The 23489-nt window shown below is 40.3% G+C and overlaps 1 protein-coding gene across 19 annotated transcripts in view; it reads left to right on the top strand.

Moving 5' to 3' along the window:
- Positions 1-23489, top strand: part of DNM1 (dynamin 1) — a 142028-nt gene that overhangs the window by 35953 nt on the left and 82586 nt on the right. For all 19 annotated transcript variants that reach the window (XR_001941625.1, XR_001941623.1, XR_001941624.1 and 16 more), the window contains exons 2-6: positions 3429-3502; positions 15947-16096; positions 17699-17902; positions 19608-19706; positions 21703-21863. Coding sequence is in view for 16 of the 19 variants with exons in the window: in XM_018564041.1 (XP_018419543.1) it covers positions 3429-3502; positions 15947-16096; positions 17699-17902; positions 19608-19706; positions 21703-21863 (688 nt within the window). In the remaining 3 variants the exon portion in view is untranslated. The remainder of the gene's footprint in view (positions 1-3428; positions 3503-15946; positions 16097-17698; positions 17903-19607; positions 19707-21702; positions 21864-23489) is intronic.

The raw sequence follows: 23489 nt of genomic DNA, 5'->3' as shown, positions 1-23489 counted from the left end.
TGGTGGTCTTCTGCATTGCGCTGTATAATGTACTGTTGCTGGGATTTGTAGTTCTCTATTGCTGGTGGTATTCTGCATTGCACTGTATAGAGCAATACAAGAGATCCCAGCAATAGTACATTATGCAGTGTAATGCAGAATACCAGCAGCTATAGAGGAACGTAGACAACGTTTTCCATCATCGATTGTAATCTACTTAGTCGATTCGTTGTTGCAGCCCTATTACAATGCTACATGTAGAGATTCAACCTTTCTGGGAACCGGTTTATAAGATAGAAGTACATCTTATCAAGGTCCATGGATTTTGTATGCCTGAGATTGCGCTATTGAATATTATGCCAGATCCAAATAAAGAAGTCAAGAAAGGCTTATTTAATTTTTTCTTATTTGATGCAAGAACGGTAAAAGCTAGATACTGGAGGTTCCAAGATACTCCGCAAATTAGAGATTGGATTAAAGAAATGAACTTTCTAAGCAGGGTAGAAGAGTTAATTGTGCGATCACAGGATAGGTACCCACAATTTCTGTTGACATTAAAAAGCAAAGAAAAGAGTAGGTATTTTTGATTATTGATTGGCTTTCTTCCTATGAAAGTCTGTTAATAATGATGTTTGTGTGTCTATATTGTATATACATTGTAAAAATAATAAATAAATATTCTACAAAAAGAAATTGGTGCTCCCATATTGCTATGAAGACCGGTTCCATTTGAGGCCAGTGAATTTAATGTAGGCAAATCACCAGCAGGCTGTGACTTGTATGATAATGGAAACCGTCCCTTTAAGTTTTCCTCAGAGAATTTGGGTAACTAGTACCTGCAATACAGACACTAGTTCCTTGTGTAACGGTCAGCACAGGGACATACCAGATCTAAAGTTACATTACAGGACTCCACCAAGTTAATACAGGAGGTGTATGTTGATGGTGCAGCGTAACATACGATCAGGGCTGATCACCCTGTGAAAAGTTTTAATTTGACTACTCCCTCCAAGAAAAATCTTATTTTGAATGTTTAGATACATGCCAACACAGTTACTGATTTGGTCTATATTGATTAGTTCTTGAGGATCAACGTCCTCCTGAGGAAACCTTGATTTAAGCGAAACATGTTGAGGCATCCAAAGAAAGAATATTATCATGTTTCATCTTTCTTATGATTAATTAGGTGACTGCAACTATCTGTATCAACTCAATTGTATCACGCACTATTTTGTTATCAAGTCTGAAACAACAATACTTTTTTTAATCTATTGTAATAAATTATTTTATATAACAAGTTCATTGTGAGAGCAATTTCCTTTTTCTTAAAAGCCTCCCCTTCCCAGGCTTTGCACACCTGGTAATGGTTATTGATCAGATGATCTTGGGTACAAACTATTTTACTGGGGTGTGAAACCTTGCTCTCTCTCTCTATCTACTATGTGCTCATAATTGTTTAAAAATCTTACTCACTCTGCTTATTCTGCTGAAATTGATGTAATGGAAAGCCGTCATGAATGACTTCAATGCTTCTGCTGTAAACTTTCTGAATGAGTTGTTCTCCATAAAACTCCATAGTGCTTAAAGCTAGTAGTCGCTGTCACACTTCTGCCTTTACAGCAGGATGAAGCAGTATGCGTCGATGTGCATTGCGTTAAGGCAGCCGATTCACTGCAACACCTAATGAGCTTCAACATACACAATACATAATGCAATACATCAGACAGAACATTCACATTTGTGTATTGCATTGTCTTGTAGCACAGGTGTGTTGTATATGTAGATTGGGATTAGAGCTGCAGCTAACGATTATTTTCAAAATCGATTAGTTAGCCGATTATTAGGTTCGATTAATTGGTTAATCGGATAAACAATAAAATACAGTTTAAAAAAAGGCTCCAGTGATGGGACTACTAGTTTTGTATTGAGGTTGTAGTCCATCACAGGAGCAAGCTTGGAGCGGTGGAAGTAAAAAAGAAAGATAGTGTGGTGTGCAATATAGTGAAATGGAAAGTGTAAAATTATACAGCAAGGAATGCAGAATACCACCAGCTATAGAGGAATACAACAAACACCCAGCAATAGTACATAATAGCTGGAGGCATTCTGCATTGCACTGTATAATTTACTATTGCTGGGTTTTGTAGTCCTCTATAGCTGGTGGTATTCAGCAGAGCAATGTTTTATTGCTGGGATTTGTAGTCCTCTATACAGCCCAATGCAGAATATCACCAGCTATAGAGGAGTACAACAAATCCCAGCAATAGTACATTATACTGTGCAATGCAGAATATCAGCAGCTATAGAAGAGTACAACAAATACCATCAATACATTATACATACAGTGTATAATGTATTGCTGGGATTTGCATTCCTATGTATAATATACAGCACAATGTACCATCAGCTATAGAGTAATACAAATCCCAGCAATACATTATAGAGTACCATGTGTGGGAAAGTGCAGGCTTACCTGAGCAGTCTTCCAGCAACTTGCTTCTGAGATCGGGCCTGTCTATCGGCGGCTGTCATCACCCCACACCTGCTCCTCCTTACTACATCTCCCCGCGTCCCTGTGCCGATCGTGGATGTGGGTGGCCGGTGAGTGTGCGGCGTGTGGAGCATGGATGCGGGCGGGTCTGGCAGCAGCGAGCGTGAGGTGGGGAGGAGGTACGGCGCACAGCGTGTGGAGCTGTGAACAAGGCCAACTGATCGGAAGCCGATTAATCGATTATTGAAAAAGTTGACAACTTTTTCAATAATCGATTATGTCGATTAGTTGTTGCAGCCCTAATTGGGATGCCTTTTAGGATAAATGACTGAATGTAACGCACAAATGCTGCATGTTAAAGTGGGTTTTAACATGCGATACACACATAGATGTAACTCAGATACTTAAGGTCGATTAAATATACTGTATATTCTGAATTTATCACATGGTTAAAAGTCCTGTTTTTGTAAAAGTCAAGTTTGGCCCTACCCCTTTGCACCTTCTGAGCCTCCCTGTTGCCAGTGAGGTTGCCCATCACATTAAATGACCAATAGTGAAGCTCATGAGGTAGGAAAGGGTGGAGCCAAAATCAACTTCTACAGGAAAAGTTCACATTTGCATATAACATAAGCTGCCTATATTTCTGGTTATATTCTGTTATAATACTAACGTGTTTTTTACTCAAGGTAACATTAGTTTGACATTTTTGATTATATCCTTAGGTGTGAATGGTTGAGACAATGCCATCCTCAGACAATACCATCATCAGACAATGCCCAATGTCTATGTATGAAGAATGCGCATAGGCTTTTTTTAAAATGAAAACTGGAACACGTGAAATCAATTTTCATTCATTCATTAATTTTATCATTTGTCCAGTTTTGATAAATCATCTGTTTGCGTTGTTTTTATGTTGTGGTATATAATCTCACTGGCCATTTTTTTTCCCCAATTTCAGGGATTTTCTTCCTCGCGGATCTGGTATTGTTACGCGTAGACCTCTTGTCCTTCAGCTGGTCAATAGCCCTACAGGTGAGACAAGCAAGATGCCAACTGTGTACGGTATTTTCTGGACACCATAACATCGCATGTGATCTATGGTGGATACATTCTGGGCATTCCTGGTGTGACCCATGTCAAAATAAAAAATCGATAAATGGTCACTCGCACCCCAACTTAATGCCACAATCTCACATTTAGTTTACAAATTTGTATTTTGATTGTAGTCTATCACAGGAGTGAGCTTGGAGTGGTGGCTACTTTACAACACACACAAGGAACATGGGGAACAAAAATAGCCACCCTCCAGAAGGAAGGGCAGTATCAGCACCAATTCAGAGATGATCTGAGGAACTACAGCTAAGTGAAACACAAATAAGATACATTTTTGTTAGGACACAAATTTATTTTTAGTGTCACTTTAAGTCAACATAATTAACCAAGTATGGTCATGTGACATAAAGGTCACTGTGCATTGATGCCTAACTTCCAGGTTCAGATGAGCTCAGGTTTGGACCAAACCCAGCTCATTCCTACTCTTCAGCTTAAGACAAGGGAACCATTTTGATAGACCAGCATAGCTTCCAACTGCCTTATATTTGAGGGCCTGTACCTACTTTAGAACAAAAACACCCCCATAACCCTCCTCTTCTTTTCTTTACAAGTGGCCCTCTTTTAGGTCCAAGGTAGAGATCTGCATAAATACATGTTCCATTTAGCTTCTAAAGTTGTTTGTGTTGCATTAGGCTCTATGAGGGGAAATTACCAAAACTGGAGCAGACAAAATCCGGAGCAGCTGTGCATGGCAACCAATCAGCTTCTCTTTTTCATTTTTAAATCTTAACTGAACAAACTAAAGAGAGAAGCTGATTGGTTGCCTTGGGCAACTGCTCCAGATTCTGTCTTCTGCAGTTTTGATAAATTCCTCTATGTGTTTCCCATAAATTTATTGCATTACCTTTTTCTCATGCTAGTATAAAGATAAATAGTGGTAAAAAGGCACTAATGCTGAAAATGACTTTAGTAGTTCATGATACATACAATGATAGCTGTGATCTTCCGAGTCCTGCTCCAGCGGCTTCCCCTCTGCACAATGAACACATGGAGTCACTCGCTCGGCACTGCTGCTGTTTAAAGAGGCCTTGTATTTTTTACAAGCAATACAAGGTGTTCTCTTATTGGATGAGGTGGAGGGGCAGATGGCATCATGATCTCTACCTCAGCCAATCAGAAAATGCCCTGTATTCATTGAAAATAAAAATAATACAAGGCGTTCTGAATACCAGCGGGGCCAAGCGAGCGCCTCCCTGTGATCAGGAAGATCACGGCTATCATTGTATGTAGCATGGACTACTACAGTAATTTTCAGTATCCCCAGTGGCCCTCTGGATATCAGATATGGCTACTTACATTACACCCACACTGGACTATTGTAAGTTGGCAAAAAAAAAATGTCTGGAGTCCCACTTTAAAGCTTAATAGCATTAACCTTGTTTCTCTTTTTCTCCTGCTTACTATACATGGTAAGCTCTTCCTTTCCTGATTCAGCATAACTGCACAGAAGACAATAGACAGGATATACAGTATTATTTTCTATAAATACTGCTGTGATTGATGGCTTTTTAAGTATGTTTTAATTGATCCACCAAACTGTCTTAGTCTGCAGCTGATAGCAGCAGGAAATTTGGAAGATTTTCCTGTTGTTGCTGTTTCCTTGACAAGCCTCGTTTTTGCTTTCTACATGTTTATGGAAATTATGGAAATAATTGAATTCTATATCTTAGTATCTTAGTTGATAGACTAAGAGTAATTTTGATTTATGGAAGTTTTTGTACATGCAATAAATGGATAGGCAGATGATTGGCAATTGTCTCGCTGGGGAAGGTAGGACCATTAGAAAGTAAGAGTGCTTATAGACATAATCTGGCAATTGGCCATGCAAGCATGAGCCAATTACCTTCTGGCATCTTAGACAGCTGCCACTGCCATAAACATGACTATTTGACATGGTAGATCATTGCTTTTATGCTGTCAAAATTCCTTAAATGATGAACTGTTAAGCTGTTTGAATTGGAAATTATAAAAAAAGAAAATTCACCATCGTAGACTGATGGAACTGGGGTAGATGTAGGTAAAAAGGTATCTCATTTCTGCATTTTAGGACCACTGTATTGATGGAATGAGATCACTACAACAAGGAGCAAGTAGCCCAATATTCTAACACATGGGCCAACCACTTGCTAATTTCTTAGTCAGAATATATTAGGCTATCAAGAGATTTATGACATTATTGAAATTGCATACTTTTATTGTAGTGGTGAAAATGTTACCCTTAATACAGTTATCTTAGGATGTCAGTGCATCACATAATGAATATTAGCAAGGATGCACTGAAAACCAAAAATGTTACATGACAAGGATACTTCTCTCCCATATTTACAGAGATATCAACCTGGGAGTACAATTGATAGGTTGATAAGGGAGTGACACACGCACTGCGACAAAAACTTAGTGTGACTTAGTGTGACTAAGTCATCATTTAAGGGTACTTACCAATACACTCAGTAAAAAATATGTTGAGCAGACATGGGCCCCTTTCACATGTGTATTAAAACCAGGCATTAGTGAAGCGTTTTTAATGCCTCTCTACCGCCTATTAACACTCATGTGGGATAAAGCAATAGCAACCGCCCATTGCTGTTCGCACATGGGCATTAGTCTTGTGTTGTGTTGCTGTATGTAAAACAGCAACTCAAATGCTCAGTCAATGCTCCTATATCATATTTTGGGCATTTAAGAAGCATTGCACAGGTGTTTTAGGAGAGGCATATGAAATTTTGCAATCCCAGAAACCACTGGGGAATCATAGAGTAAGTGGACAGAGCAGGTGCAGATGCCACTTCCTGTCTGCACACAGCCAGTGTTTTGCCACCAAGTGGACAGCTTCTAGCCAGGTACTTGCAACCTGTGACAGCCTGACCTATGCCCCCATGTAGTGCCAGATGTTATCAGTGTCATCCAAAGCAGTGCCAGCCACACCAGTGGCAGCTTAGCAGTGCCAGCCATACCATTGCCAGGCATTGCAAGTACCATCCAGAACGTCTGAAATAAATGTTGCCCGGCTAATTCAAACAGATGAGCAATACCCAGAATTGTATGACCCAAGTCTGCCCAACTACTGCAACTCCTTCAAAAATATAGAAGTGTGGCCACTACTGGTCACTTCCCTTTACTACATTACTTTACCCTTTAACACACTCCCCTACTTGCAGGGCATTTTGCAAGCATTTTTTATGCCACATTAATGCCTTGTTAACACTATAGGCGCGTTAATCAGCGTTGCTCTTTCATTAAATTCTCAACGCATATGAGAAAGAACCCATAGGAAGTTAGCAAATGAAGACAGATGGCAAGAATTACTTTCAGGATGCAGGAGCAGTGGTATTGTGCAATGAGAATGCAGACATCATAGACTGAGAATTACACCCAGCAAACAGGACAAGAAACGTGACACTTTGCAGTATCCAGTATACACACAGAATAAGAACAGATCGTGAAAAATACACACAACATACAGACATTTACATGCAAATATCAAAATCATAACGTTATATCCTCTGTGTATAACAAAAGAAGTAGTACAATGTACTGCCCATATGTAAATGTTATAAATATTTTTAGAAACAATAACCAGCATAGCAAAATACACATTTATTTCATTTTACACATGTGAACATATCAGCACTGTCTTACAAAATATAGGACACCAGGCACCCAAACAGGAAAGAGGTCTGAGTTCAATCTCTGCTGAAAGAGAGGAATCCACAGGAGATCTGTACATTCGACAGGGTGAGAGGGGTAAAAGACAGGGTGGACTCCCTGTTGACATGACTTTATTTGTCAAGGTTCCCATTTTAGGGTTTTATCTGCATACAGGAAATGAAATAGTACCGTGTGTAAGTACACATCCTCACCATATAATGAGTAATACAAATACAGTGGAAACATGGGAAATGTAACTGTTTCTGAGGAAGTATGTGTCTCTTATAGGCATATTATCACAGCCTGGTATTGCTTATTGTACTGTAGCTAAATATTGTTTCACAAAAGGTTTATTGAGTGAGTGAGTAGACACATAATACAACACAGATTGCGGCAGTAAGTGAACACATTTAAAATTTGGTATTGACCGAGAACAGGGAGTAAGAAAGTAAGAAACATCAAATAAAGCAATCCTTGCCTGGCGATCCAGCCGTATATTAATAGACATAACAACAGTTCAAATGCAACAGGATGCAAGTAGGAGGCAAAAGAAGGCATATGTATACTTTGGTCTGTTTTTTTTTTAGCAAAGGAAATAAAGGAGGAGGCAGTAAATAAAAAAAAAAGGCGGAAACCAAGCAAAGTATAGAAAAGAAGGAAAGACAAGAAAGGGGACCAAGAAAAGGAAACAGGGAAAAGGAGAGGAGTCCCGAGGGGTTAAGGCATAAAGATTCAGTGGCATTCACAGTATACTAGATATTATGGGGTTTTGAGAGGCTACAGACTTAAATCTTTGGTAAAATTAACATTAATTTATTCCAGTTAAAAATCGTTATACAACATGATAAAATATCATTTTACCGACAAATTATCTTTAGGTTTTGCCTTCCGCTGCCACAGAAATATTAACACTTTTCTATTCGTATCATAACATTATACTTATAGTTCTTATTCTGCAGTCCATTCATATAGATATGGTTTGAAAGTTAAACTCTTCTATTGTTGCATAGATTTCATTTAGCTCTCACCTGCTGAGGTATCCTCGGGTGGGCAAGAATCTAACAATGGAAAGGGAGACCATCCAGTCTCACCCCACCCCCTAGGTTCTGCGGTGGGACCAAAAGGATACAATAGATGTTAACCCCTTCTTCAGCACTTTCCTCTTTATCAACGGTTATTCAAGCATTCATCTTGCACTACAGTCACTGCTGGCATTAATATTGTATTTTTCAATATTTCTGGTCTGTCAGGGAGATTTTTAGGGGATTATACTCACCATTTTCTGCAACCATATGTGTACATTCATTATGTGAAAAATTAGCAACTTATCCACCCTGCCTATCCCTCCGGCATATATCTCCTGCTAAACACCCATTACACCTTCCATTACTAACCCTCCTTTTAATGAGTGTGTTCCTCATTAATGCAGTTTAGTATTCAAAAAAACTCAAACCATTAAACCCCCTTTAAAATTCAAAATACTCAATCCTCCCATATGAAAAAAGTGTGCAAAACAATTTACTGCTGGAACTCCATATCCACCCACTATACCTGTGTATATACCTATTGTCTCAGATCATTCTCAGCCTCCATCCCCATATGCTTAAATCCTCCTCTCTATCCTACTCAATATCACCCCCAAAAACTTTCAATGATCTTGTACCTTCTGCATCTCTTACCCTTTTCTGTATATCCTCCGTTTGGGTCTGTGTAGCCGTTCTCCTGCAGCTACCTCTTATGGGGCATCACTCCCTATTTGTATCCTCACCGCCGGTCGTCACCAGCGGCGCGGGCACTCTAAGCTGCCCATGTGCATTTCCTTTATGGGTTTCACTCTGATTGTTTACTTGCAGCCTAACAACTCCCGATGTCTCCCGTCCGAGTTGATTGTCAGGACTGCAACCTTCCTCCTCTCACATTAATCGATTCTCCACATATTAAATAAACCATAAACCCATCTGTTAGTTTTACAAATCTAGATTAAAAAAACTATTTTTTGAAAAAAATTAAAACTAAATCTTTATTTATGTATCAAACATTTTTTTCCTGTGTATGTATTGGGTTCGTTTCAATTATCCCTCCCCATTTGCTATACATGCCTGGCCGTGCCCATATGGTCCCATCGCAGTGATCTTATATCCCACTTCCCTTTTCCCAGATTAGTGTTTAGCAACCTGAAATCTACAACATTTCTCCTTACATTTTAAACGAACATTTATTTATAAGTAAAAAACATATTTTCAAAAGTATGTATATACACACCATAATCCTAAGTCAAGTCTTAAAAACCCCTCTCTGAGTATGGGCACCTTCGTTCCGAAAATCAGAAATGAATGTAGCCCAGGGATGGCTTAAAGCTCAAAGTCCCATTAGGTCCTAGGGGGTATGTTGGATCTTAGTTTGTAGATCCAACGTGCCTCCACCTGTAATAATGTCCTGTACACATCTCCTCCTCTCTCATGGTCAAAGATTTAACGGCTCAACAGGAAAGGATGAAAGCCCGAAGGTTGGGAGTAAGAGATCCATGGTTGCCAAAGCGAGAGAAATTTAGGGTGAGTATCATCTAACATCACAGTCAGTATCTCATTAATCATAATACCGTTCAGTCCATTCCTGACCGCCTCAAAGCGAAGGTTTGGAGTTAGCGAGGCTTTAGCAATGGCCAATCTAATGGCAATAAATATGTGTTGGAATAAGAACTGTTCGGTTCGAAGAAGGGTAGCACAGGCTTATTGAGTAGTGCTTTCAGGGGGTTTCTACGCAGATTTGTATGTAGCAAATTAGTACTTAAATATTGTAATTGAGAGTCATTGATATCTTTTACATTCCAACAGACAATATGTATAGTTGTCGGCATTTTTAAATGGTGCGAAGTTTACATGCATGCCCATAGTAGGTTGAGCATTCCATATATAATATATACAGTCATGGCCAAAAATATTGGCACCCCTGCATTTCTGTCAGATAATGCACCACTTTGTTCAGAAAATTGTTGCAATTACAAATGTTTAGGCATTCTCATGTTTATTCTTTTTGTTTGTATTGTTATGACACAAAAAAGTCGGAGAAAAACAAATCCATATCTGACACATTCCACGCAAAACTCCAAAAATGGACTGGACAAGATTATTGGCACCTTCTCCAAATTGGAAGAAATAATTGCATTCCAAGTTTGTGATGCTCCTGTAATTTGTAATTAAACTCACCTGTATCCAATAACAGTTGCTGACAATATAGAGATCACATCGGCAACCAGTTAAAATGGTGAAAAATTTACGCAACCTTTCTGTTGTGTGTCTCTGTGTGCCACTCGGAGCATGGAGAAGAGAAAGATCAGCAAAGAATTGTCTGAGGATTTGAGAACAGAAATTGTGGAAAAGCATGGACAATCTCAAGGTTACAAGTCCATCTTCAGAGATCTCAATGTTCCTTTGTCCACTGTGCGCGACATTGTCAAGACATTTACAGCCCATGGCACTGTACCTAATCTCCCTGGACGTGGACGAAAGAACAATTGATCAAAGATTGCAACAGTGGATTGGTGGAATGGTGGATAAAGACCCTCGATCAACTTCCAGACAAATTCAAGCTGACCTTCAGGCACATGGTACAACTGTGTCAGCTCGCACTATATGTCGCCATCTGAATGAAAAGGGACACTATGTTATGAGACCCAGGAGGATCCCACTGCTGACACAGAAACATAAAAAAGCCAGATTGGAGTTTGCCAAAACTTTCCTGAGGAAGCCAAAATCCTTTTGGGAGAATGTGCTGTGGACAGACGAAACAAAATGACAGCTTTTTAGTAAAGCCCATCATTCTACTGTTTTCAGAAAAAGAAATGAGGCCTTTAAAGAAAAACATACAGTCCCTACAGTCAAACATGGTGGAGGTTCACTGATGTTTTGGGGTTGCTTTGCTGCTTCAGACACTGGATGTCTTCACTGAGTGCATGGCATTATGAAAGCTGAAGACTACCAAAGAATTCTGGGGTGCAATGTAGGGCACAGTGTCAGAAAGTTGGGTCTCCGTCAGAGGTCATGGGTCTTACAGCAGGACAATGACCCAAAGCACACGTCAAAAAGCAGCCAGAAATGGTTTCGGACAAAGCGCTGGAACGTACTGGAGTGGCCAGCAATCAGTCCAGATCTGAATCCTATAGAGCAGTGGTAGTTGGAACGCAACCCGGCGGCTCACTTTGTTTTGGGGCAGGAGGGGGCGTGGTGGTCCATTGAACTCAATGGTACTGAAGCCTCGCCCCCCCCGTCTGCAGTGCGATCACGGCACCGGAATGCGTAACACATTAGTGCCTGCGTTTTCCGGTCCAGTGCGATCTGCAAAAATGCTGCATGCACTGTTTTGTGCAGATTGTACTGGACCAAAAATAGTCATGGCCAAAAATATTAGCACCCCTGTAGAAGGGAAACAACCATGGATTACAGTAAGGCACACATTACAGTATTGGTTTATGTTTAAAAAATCTGAGGGTTTAATGTCACTTTAAGTTATTTTTTCCAAGGGCTGTGCTACTAAATATTAATTGAAAGTGCCAATAATTTTGTCCAGTCAAGTTTTGCATGGAATGTGTCAGATTTGTTTTTCTTGCCTCAACTTTTTTTGTGTCATACCAATACAAACAAAAGAAATAAACATGAGAATGCCTAAAAAGTTGTAATTGCAACAATTTTCTTTGTAAAGTGGTACATTATCTGACAGAAATGCAGGGGTGCCAATATTTTTGGCCATGACTGTGTGTGTATATAATATATAATGTGTGTATTCAGTATCATAACCCTGAAATACAATGTATTGTAACATTAGAAGGTCTGTAAAGTGATGGTGACAGAATGAGGAACTAAAACCTAAAGTAAAAATATGACAAAGGAATAAAGACACTAGGAGAAATAGAGCCAACATGCAATTGTACTGTAAAGCCACAATAAATAGGGCTCATAACTATTGCAAAGAAAACATAACAAAGCCCAAGAAAGGCAGTCCGCACTGGAAAACCACTGGGGATCAACAAAGCCAGAGATTTCATGGTGAGAGATGGCGCATTGTTTTCAAGCATTGAGTTTTCCTTCTTGAAAGTGAAGCTTGGCTGTCTCATCTCGCTGTAAACATTAAAATGGATATTCCTGTAATAGAGTGACAACACTGTTTATTTTGCTGCAAAATCACACAGCAACATTGTCCCTCTGTGGAGAGGGTAATCCTAGACATACTTGTATTTTGTAATGGACTTTAAAGGTGAACGAATGCCTTTAACCCCTTCATGACTGAGCTAGTTTTTAGTTTCTGTTCCTAAATGACTGACACACTTTTTACATTTTTGCTGTGTGATTCTTCCACAGCAGCAAGTTTTGTAAAAAAAATAAGTGTAAAAAAAAAAGATTTTTTTTTTTTGTCAGTTTATATCAAGCAATCACTATGACTGCTTAATAAATTAACTTTTTACAATTTTTAGTTATTATCAGGCTGCTCCAAGCTTAGGAACAGCTAATAATAACTTTAGAGACTGATCCTGACAGCATGTCAGAATCAGATCTCACTAAAGGTCTTTGATCGTTCCTAGACGATCAAAACTGATACATTTCACTCAAGAGATACATTTTGTATCTAGTGCTGGAAATGTATCATTTAACATCGGGCCAGGCTCTCCAGCTGTCAAAACGAATAGCAGAGAGGTGAGTCACTGCTACCTCTGTGCTATCTTCAGCTGTCAGATACGGGATCGCTATTTAGCGAACCCGTATCTGAATGTAAAGGCTTCATTCTTTCATTAATGAAAGAAAGAAGCTTTTAAAAAAGCTTAACTATTTCATTAATGAATGTCTCAATAGTGAGGCATTAATTAATGACTGGAACTGCTGAGAATCAGCAGTTACCAGCATTACAGAGGCTAATATAACTCGGCACGTACAGTGTACGTGGCCAGTCATATAGCCACTTTGTGACGGGACGTACACTGTACGTCTCCCGTCACGAAGGGGTTAATACTCTCCTCCAGTGATGCAATTTCCTGGCACAAGGGCCGGCGTTAAAGTAAGGCAGCACAAGTAGCCGCCTAAGGGCGCCGGGGCGGAGAAATTGTAGCACTGGCCATGCAGACAAACCACAGATAGATGCATCGGTATAGACGGGGATTCAGGCGCTTAATTTTTAGCCCTGTCCCCTTTTTTCTGCGGTGCATGCTGACTTCGGAAGCCATCAGCCAGCACTGTGTCCGTAGCTGTCACCACTGCCATGTGCCCTCTGTGGAGCACCTCATAGTAACTCCTGCCGCCTGCTCTGTGGACTGTAGAAGGAGCATCAGTTGTTCCCGCACTTCCTCCTCGTCTCGAGCTGCAGCAGAGAAGAGGGACCGATCTCTACTCACACCAGCAGCATCCACCTACAAGTGGGCGACTTCCAACTTTCCTCCATCCTTCTCTCTCACTATCTTTCTGCAATAGCCTTGTATCCCTTCTTTCTCCTAGATATGATTTTGTCCAGGAATGTTCCCAATGTTACTCTGGATGTAGCTGGGATAAAGCACCCCTTCACACTTGTGGGGCTCCATTTCAGCTTTGCAATGCAATATGCTCACATGTATTTGGGAAAAAAAAACCTTTATTCTTCTCATTGTAATCTTGTTTCTGATTCGGATTAAATAACAGTTTTTTGGAATGTGCATCACCACCATGTATGTGAAATAATCACTCTTCTATTAATGCTACTTTAGATATATATTATATTGGAAAGCGCTAAAGCAAACTGTAGGCACTATAAGACTAGGTTCACACCTTGGCGACACCTTACCGTGCGGCAATCGTGCGTCAGGAGTCGCCAAGGTGTCAACCGATCGCGCTTTGGGTGCCATTATTTTCTAATGGCACACCAGTCGTGTTGCTTCCGAACACGATAAAACAGCCGCGTATCACAAAAAAAGGTACTTGTACCTTTTTTCTGCGATTGCCGCGTGGATGTCACCCCCTTGAAATCAATGGGGCAGCGAATTCGCTGCCTGCATTGTACAGGACCGCACGATCCCGGGACGTGCATCCCGGGTGTCGTGCGGTGTAGTGCAGGAGTGAACCTAGCCTAAATCTTGAATAATAATAATTTTACCCAGCTGAATCTAATGTACATACATTTCCATTACTTTTTTCCTTTCACGCAATGTCCAGCTGAATTTTGTAGTTCTTGCTGGATTCAGTCACTTCAGATCTCTATATTGCAATTTTCCTGAGGTTAGAGTACCTGACTATTTCATGATTCTGCTCTCGCTGTGCTGTAGAATTAATGGGGGGAATTTATCAAAACTGGAGCAGACAAAATCTGGAGCAGTTGCCCATTGCAACCAATCAGCTTCCTTCTTCAGTTTGTTCAGTTAAGGTTTGAAAATGAAAGAGAGAATCTGATTGGCTGCCATGCACAGCTGCTCCAGATTTTGTCTGCTCCAGTTTTGATAATTTCCCTCAATGTCTTTTATTTATTTATAGGTGTATTTGTTGTTAGTGGGATTAAGAGTGCAGAGTCTGACCAGGACTGACCAGGGCTGTGTGGGGCCTCAGGGGGGCTGTATGGGGTCTCAGGAGGCTATGCAGAGTCACACTAGAGGTGCATGGGGCCTCAACAGGACTGTGTAGAGTCTCACCAGGGCTGTGCGGGGTCTCCAGTGGGATGGACACACACACAGGTACCTGCAACTCGTGAACAGGAGGAAGTGCGGGGACAACTGACGCTCCTACACTTAACTCCCATGCATGCATGGGAGTTTATTTAGCTCGCGGCATACTGCGGCGTCTCAGTATACAGCGAGCTACAGCTCGCGTTATACTGAGCTAAGGTGAACTATGGGGAAAAGCCTTAACCCCATAGTTCTCCTTTAATGTGAAGGGTGCAATGCTTACCCCGCAAAATATTAAAATTTATGCCTACATATTGCATTAACTTCTTGAATACTAGTACTCCCTTAGTAAATAGGGCAGGGGTGCCCACAATTTTTGTTTTAAGATCTACTTTGAGGAGCTACATGAGATCTACCAACAAAAAAAAAACTCCCTTGCTCTCTCTCTCCTTGCTCTCTTTCCTGGCTGTCTCTCCTTGCTCTCTTTTCTGGCTGTCTCTCCTTGCTCATCCTCCTGGCTGTCTCGCTCTCTCTCTCTCCTGGCTGTCTTTCCTCGCTCTCTCTCTCTCCTGGCTGTCATTACTCGTTTTCTCTCCTGGCTGTCTCTCTTCGCTCTCTTGGCTGTCTCTCCTTGCTCTCTCCCCTGGCTGTCTCTCCTCGCGCTCTCTTTCCTGGCTGTCTCTCCCAGCGCTGTCTCCAGGCTCACCTTGCTGTATTTTGCAAGCAGTGCAGTGCAACAGGCTGTGTATACTAATATTCTTTGATGTAATACATAGCACTTCAACCACTAGTATCCAACAGAAAGGTGTCAGGGAGCTTGGCTCAGCAGAGTCAAGGCTAATGGGTAATCATGTGTGCACAGCTAAATAAATATACCAAAAGGGGCCACCATTCACACTTTTCGTGATCTACCAGCATCAGCTTTGAGAGCTACTGGCAGATCAAGTTCTACCTAATGGGCACCTCTGAAATAGGGGATGCATCTTCTTTTACAATGCAAGGCATTTCATAAATAACTTCTCTGTGTAGTGTTCTACTGAATGTTATCATTATGGTGACGTATATGTGAGGCTTTCATTTGATGTCATCTTAATATTTTGTAGAACATGGGGAGTTTCTGCACTGCAAGGGAAAGAAGTTTACAGATTTTGAAGAGATCAGACTGGAAATCGAGGCTGAAACTGATCGGATCACTGGAACAAACAAGGGCATTTCTCCTGTGCCAATAAACCTTCGTGTCTATTCTCCAAATGGTAGGTCAACCAGCCTGTGGGATCTGGCATATTTTATTAAAACAGGTGAATCAGTAACTGTAATTCTGTCCTGTTACCCTTGACTATCTGGTTAGCTTCTTTACATTATACTGATGCGTTCCTAGGTTTCATTCTCACCCTTTGTTTGTGTGGGATTCCACCCAGCATGTGCCTACAATACTCATCTCACCAGAGATGTTTGTGGTAAACTCACCATGGTCCAGTGCCATTCTTTCTTGGGTTGAATAATGCCCAGGGTAATTCAACCCACCGTGTCTGAACTCAGGACGACATGGGTACACACCTTTGGGGTGCTTCTTTACATTGTGCCTGGCTCACAATAAAGTGCTGCAAAGAACGATCTGCCTCAGCGAGGCGTAAGAGCGTATCATATCGTCATATTGTCACGATATGACATCTGATAAAGTATTTTCTTATTTTTTAATTTGTTTCTTTTTTTACTTTTTAATTACCTTTTTTTAAATTATTTCATTTTTTTAATTTATTTAATTTTTTTATAAATTTCATTTTTTTTCCACCTAACTTTAGTGCTACTACTCGGCGGCGGAGGACGGAACCAAAGGAGAGAGGTAAGTGCAGGGGGGAGAAGGCTGCACACTGTTTATATGTGAAATCGGCGACATCGCCAATATCACATGTAAACGAAAAATCGTCTGCCTCACTCCACATTTAGTCCTGCTTGTGCAAAGCAGGACTGAATGTAGAGAGGGCAACTTCCCCACAAGGACAACGCTGCCGCCCCTCTGCGCCCTGCCGCCCCGAGGCCGGGCCTCGGTGGCCTTGTGGGGAATCCGGGCCTGGGTCTGGGGCTGTTTTGCTGCTTCAGGACATGGAAGACTTGCTGTGATAAATGGAACCATGAATTCTGCTGTCTACCAAAAAATCCTGAAGGATAATGTGCGGCCATCTGTTTGTGACCTCAAGCTGAAGTGAACGTGGGTTCTGCAGCAGGGCAATAATCCAAAACACACCAGCATGTCCACCTCTGAATGGCTGAAGAAAAACAAAATGAAGACTTTGGAGTGGCCCTGTCAAAGTTCTGACCTGAATCCTATTGAGATGCTGTGGCATGACCTTAAAAAGGCGGTTCATGCTCGAAAACCTTCCAATGTGGCTGAATTACAACAATTCTGCAAAGATGAGTGGACCAAAATTTCTGTACAGCGCTGTAACAGACTCATTGCAAGTTATCGCAAACGCTTGATTGCAGTTCTTGCTGCTAAGGGTGGACCAACCAGTTATTAGGTTTAGGGGGCAAACACTTTTTCACACAGCTGTGTGTATATGCAAAACAATGAGAGATCAGGAAGGTGGCCAACACCCTTTCACACAACTGTGTGTATATGTACAGGTGAAACTCGAATAATTAGAATATCGTGCAAAAGTAATTGCAGTAAGTGCTGCAAAAGGGGCCCAAACCAAGTACTGAGTTGCCCTATTACTGCCTGATAAAGAAAGAAGCATCGGTTTTCAAGCATGTTGGGGGTACAAACCGCAAAATGACTAGCACCAGCATGTTTAAATGAAAGCCTATTTCATAATTTGTATAATAATTTTAGCTCATTTATGCTTTGTTTTCAGTGCTTAACCTGACTCTGGTTGATCTTCCGGGTATGACCAAAGTTCCAGTTGGTGACCAGCCTGTGGACATTGAGTTTCAGATCCGTGACATGTTGATGCAATTTGTCACTAAGGAGAATTGCCTCATTCTAGCTGTGTCTCCAGCTAATTCAGATCTGGCAAACTCTGATGCCTTGAAAATTGCCAAAGAAGTGGATCCTCACGGTATGCTTAGAAACCAGCCCAGAAATGACTTCATGTTTGCCTGTTTTCATTTGAAACGTGTACTGGCTTTGCATATATTTATGATGCATGTCTTATTTTACACATGGTTTATTTAGTGATTAATTGGTTGGAATTGTTTCAGATCTGAAGTATACTGTATTTATTAACATTGGCTTAGGATAGTGCAAGTTGTTTGTAATGCATTGTAGATATGTATTTACTCTTATTAACATTCCAATCCTTCAGAATTCAGTCCTATTGAGGTGTATGTTACACCCCTTTCCAATCACTAATACTCTCCTCTAAAAGGAATCCAAAATGTTTTATTGGTTTAATTTTAAAATGTTTTTTTAATATGGATTTATACATTGGTTCGTTATATTATTTTCTATTAATTGTATAGAATGTTTATTTTACAAGCATAAAACTTGCAGGAATTTTATCTTAAAAGTTTCCTCACTCACTTGTGCTAGTAAACATTTAATGTGGGCGCCGTCAGGGTACTGTCTTTGCAGAGCTTGCTGGACTTTCTATTAAGAAGTCCTAGCAGTGGTAGTGGCTGCTTACTTTTAAATTAAACTTCATACAGAGCCATATGAATTGGAGGGGAATTGGTAGAGTGTTCCTTCTCTTACCTATTATTCTAAAAAGCATATCAAATTGTAGATTGTTTACAGCCAAGTGGTAATCGACATTTGACTCATTTGCAATGCACGCAGGTTACAAGGTTACATGTGGTAAATATGAAATAGAAAAAAAGGTTAAAATATTCCTAAAATGTTTATTTTTTTAACTTAAATAAAAAATATGTACAAAACGATAAACATTCTTTCATAAGGCAATGAGTGTGTTTTCATGGAAAGCCCTGGGAAGACCTCTAGCCTTTCAGACAGCAGAAAGCAGCAAGAATCCACGTACTGCCTCTGTCTGCTTCCTGCCTCCTGAGCAAGACTAACTGAGCAAAGTTGGTGGTAGCCAAGGTGAACATAAGTAAAGTTCTAGGAGGTCTTACTTCACGTGCAATATGAGCACAGAACGGTTATATAGCAGCGCATTAGAACATTGATTAGCATGGTTACCTTGTGGCATCGTGATCCTACTTTGTGATTGAGCAGTCTCCATGTAGACTTTGTATGGGTTTTGTGTGGGTGATATAATTTCCTTACACAACTGAAAACATCCTACTAGGTTATATTGCTTCTGCCTAAAATAGTTTGTAACACTAAGGTAGGGACAACAAACCATAAGATACCATAGGACAGGTAACATTCCTTTGAGTTGTCCCTCATTTTATTAGACAACAAAATATAAATTGTAACAAAGTAAAAGATGTTGATTGAGGCAATCAAGTCAACCGATCTTGGGGGATCATGAAAGAATGTTTTTTTCTCCCATAAGACAGAATTGGTAACAGTTGCACAGTTGCCTTACTTTCAACCAGAGTTGCAGGTTTCGAGAGGTCGAACATGTTAGACATTTGTTTTTTTTAAAACTTGTCTTGTTTAGGCAATTAACTATGGTAACCCTTAGTTTTTTCTCAGCAGATGGAGTGTAGCAAAGTTGGAGTCGTTTTTGGAAAGATTGATGGAGAGACCGAAGGGTCTGATGCATGAGATGCATTGTGTTATATGTGTAGCTTTGTGAAATATATTCTTAATAAATAAAGGTATAACAAGATAACTCCTTTATTGTATCTTTTATGCAGGACTACGCACAATTGGTGTCATAACCAAACTTGACCTGATGGATGAAGGGACAGATGCCAGAGATGTCTTGGAAAATAAGCTTTTACCCTTGCGGAGAGGTGAGGACAAATTTTCCATCACGCAAGTGTATTACTTCTACACCCAAAGCAATTCCTCTATAATTATTATATGCAAAATTATATGTGTTCAATTAGAGGGTAAATATTTCTAAAACTCTTAACGCTAAACTATAGAAAGATGTAAACAATCACCATTTATTATTAAGTAAAATATTGAACTACAGTTTAATTACCAAAATCTGCCTTTATGTAAGCTTACTGTTATCTCCCTCACAACAGGACTGAGCCTGTATTTTTGTATTTTACAAGGCCGTTAGTCAAAAACTGTGAGTTTGCTGATAGAGGCAATAAGTAGATTAATGCTCTCATAACTGTGGGGATGCTCCTCCACATCCAGTTAACGACCTGGGGTTGGGTATGTGACCAAGTTGTATTGCTTGACTGCAGTGGGAAAGTGACGTCACAGACCTAGCTATGCGGTATGTCAAGGGTGCATAGAACTCAGGACTGACTGAAAAGATTTACAAATCTTTGAGCAGTAAAGAGAAGTTAACATTTATTTATTGATTTGTTATTGATTTTAACTGTATTTTTTTGAGGTTTTATAATATGAAACAATCTAGAGGATAAAACCTTCATACAGTATATCTTCACACAAAGCCCAGAAGTCAACAAGTTGCCAATCCTAGAATATATTAAAAGTTACAATTAAAACAAACATGTTGTTCCCTGATCTACTATTACGTGATGGAGTAAATAATACAGAAAGGCTGGAAGGAGCCAGCTCTGTGACCCAAAAGGAGGTGTATCCCATAGGAAATGGACTGCTCTAGTTCTTGCTGTTGAGTCCTCCAACCGGCATACCTTTTAGTATAATTCAGTAAATCCTCTAGTAAAGGAGCCCACTTCCACCTTCCAAAATATGAATGACCAGCATCCTCCTTGAAAGGTCAAGGCCAGAGATGGGTGGGCCCAAGAGAAAATTATGGGCCACAGCCTTAGGTATAGAAAAAGAATACCTCAGAGTTTGCTCACAGATGGAGGCCACCCTTTTCCGGAAAGGGATCATTTTAGAGCACAGACAAATTATATGAAATAATATGGTTGCCGCATGGTGTCGTCTCCAGCAGTAATAGGTTAATGGCATCTGATACAATGCAGTCACTGTTTGGCCAAGATTTTCCACCCAACTCAGACACTTTTCATTGGCCGGGTATTTAGAGGGCTACCTATGGTTCAAATCTACCTTTTAAAACTCTGAGACCCCAAGGAAGTGACCTCCCTTACTGGACCCCCTCAGTGCCTTTTTTTTTTGTTTGTTTAATATATATTTATTAATTTTCCAAACAATAATCACCATTTATAACATATAACACCACAAATACATATTCAAACAAAAAAATAATATGCTATTTCCACATAGCCCTTATTTTATACATAATATCTATAACTTAGTTTATAATAAGGGCTATTCTACCCAGTTATACTAGTTATAAATATTGTAAATTACAAATAATAATAATTAAAATAACAATTTATAATCATTCTCGTAATTTGTGATGATATTTACATCTTATAACTATAATAGTGAATAAAACGGCTTTAAATTACTAATCAGTGCATACAAAGAGTTGACTAATGTGAAATGTGCTGTTTTATAGTCATTAACGTATTACTTGTAAATGAAATAAATAAATAAATATTATAAATGAATAAATATAAAAAGGGGAAAACTCCCAAGTGTAGAAGTTCATTCTGGAAAATAGTATATATAACCTTTAATCGCCTTTTTAATAATTGAGCAGTGCATTATACTGTAATTATTGGTGTCAACTGACCTTTTACATGTTTGGACAAAGCAGCACAGGCAATTCTGTTACTCAGCATAAAACCAAATTTCATATGTCATGGAGGTGGTAGTAGGGATGGAGCTTTGGTCTTTATGGTAAAGTATTTCTTTTATCTTCTCCAACAATTGGAAAAGGTTATTTATTATGGCTAGACTTGCCATCATCTCTGACCTAATCTTCTACAGGTTATATTGGAGTTGTAAACAGAAGCCAGAAGGACATCGATGGTAAGAAAGATATCCAAGCAGCATTGGCAGCTGAGAGGAAGTTTTTCTTGTCGCACCCTTCTTATCGACAATTCGCTGACCGCATGGGGACTCCATATTTACAAAAATCTCTCAATCAGGTACCAAATACAAAAGCCTGAATTAAGACTTACAGGTCTATTCACAAAAGAGTAAAATCTCACCTTTTGGCAGTTGTCTCGTCCACGACGTTTCTGCTCTACTATGGTTTAAATAGTCAAAGCATGCAGAGGCCGCAGGGCAAACAAAGTCAGAGCACATAAATACTTTACAATAACGTTTGTTAGTGTTGTGGTAAGTGTTGTTTGAATAGCATGGTTCCAGCCTGGCAGACTTACTCTCTCTGCTCTTATTACAACACTGATATTCTCCTTGCATTTAATGCATTGAGATTCCCATCTAAGATATTTGTATGTCTTCATGCTGGTGTAGAATATGGCGGCTTGGTTGGCACACAATGTGCTGATCAACATACAGGAAGTGAAGATAAGATGTCTTTTACAAACATGACAGATGTCTGCACAAACACATAATTATTTACCACGTCAATTCTGGATTGTCCAACCAACAGTTAAATGCTGTTTGAAAGGTCACTTGATTGCTGTATGTTAGGGATGCACCGATACCAATACCAGTATTGGTATCGGTGCCTATACCGAGTATTTGGGCAAGCACTCATACTCGCCCAAATGCTCTGATACTTACCTCTGATACCGGAACTTCCGGTCAGAGGTAGATCTCCCTCTGACCAACAGTGCCGAGAAAGCATGGAGTCGGCTTCCTTTCCAATGAGGAAGCCGGGTGGTGGGTTATGACCCGCCTCCCGGCTTCCTGATTGGCTAGGAAGCCAACTTCACGTGTTGCTAGGCAGCCTGGCTTCCTAAACAATACGGAAGCCGGACGGCACCACATGACTCTCTGCCCGGCTTCCTGATTGGTCAGGAAGCCAGGCAGCCTAGAAACAAGTAAAGGCGGCTTCCTAGCCAATCAGGAAACCGGGTGGTGGGTTATGACCCGCCTCCAGGCTTCCTGATTGGCTTGGAAGCTGGTTTCACTTGTTGCTAGGCAGCCTGGCTTCCTGGCCAATCAGGAAGCCAGACGGCACCTCATAACTCTCTGCCCAGCTTCCTGATTGGTCAGGAAGCCAGGCAGCCTCTGAAGTCGGTGTTCTTTCGCTAGAATATTGGTTCTCGTACTCAATACCGAAAAACCCTACTGTATGTATATAATGAGGAATGTTATTAGATATTTGCTATCTTGGTACCTTACAACAAAACATTATGCATAGCGTAAGGCCCCTTTCACATGGGGCAGTTTTTCAGGCGGTCCCGATCGGATGTCCAGTGCTAGTCTATGGGCAGCCGTGTGTAAACAGGCTGCTGTCCATTTACACCTGGTTGCCCCAACTCTGGCCGGGTCTGGCAAAACAAACTTAACAGTGTTCCGTTTCACTGGACCTGATTGTGGCGAATCGGGGGTAATCTGATGTAAACTGACCTGTGTCTGTTAAAAGAACACTCCGATACCTCCACTGCATTATTCCTCAGCATATGTGGCCATAAGAAGAGTCTTTAACAGCTTGATATGTATTCCTAAAGGTGGAGTTTATCTCAGATCGCACAATACATTAACAAAGCATAAACAAGTTTATAGACAGGTTAGAGATGCATACATACGTCACAGCCCAGACAGATGGCCATGTTAAAGCATTTGTCAAGGCAAAAAAA

Source organism: Nanorana parkeri, unplaced genomic scaffold (genome assembly GCF_000935625.1).
Source record: "Nanorana parkeri isolate BGI_ZX_2015 unplaced genomic scaffold, ASM93562v1 scaffold717, whole genome shotgun sequence".
NCBI classification, from domain to species: Eukaryota; Metazoa; Chordata; class Amphibia; order Anura; family Dicroglossidae; genus Nanorana; species Nanorana parkeri.
Note: the sequence above shows the minus strand (reverse complement) of the source record. Positions and strands in the feature narration are given on the sequence as shown.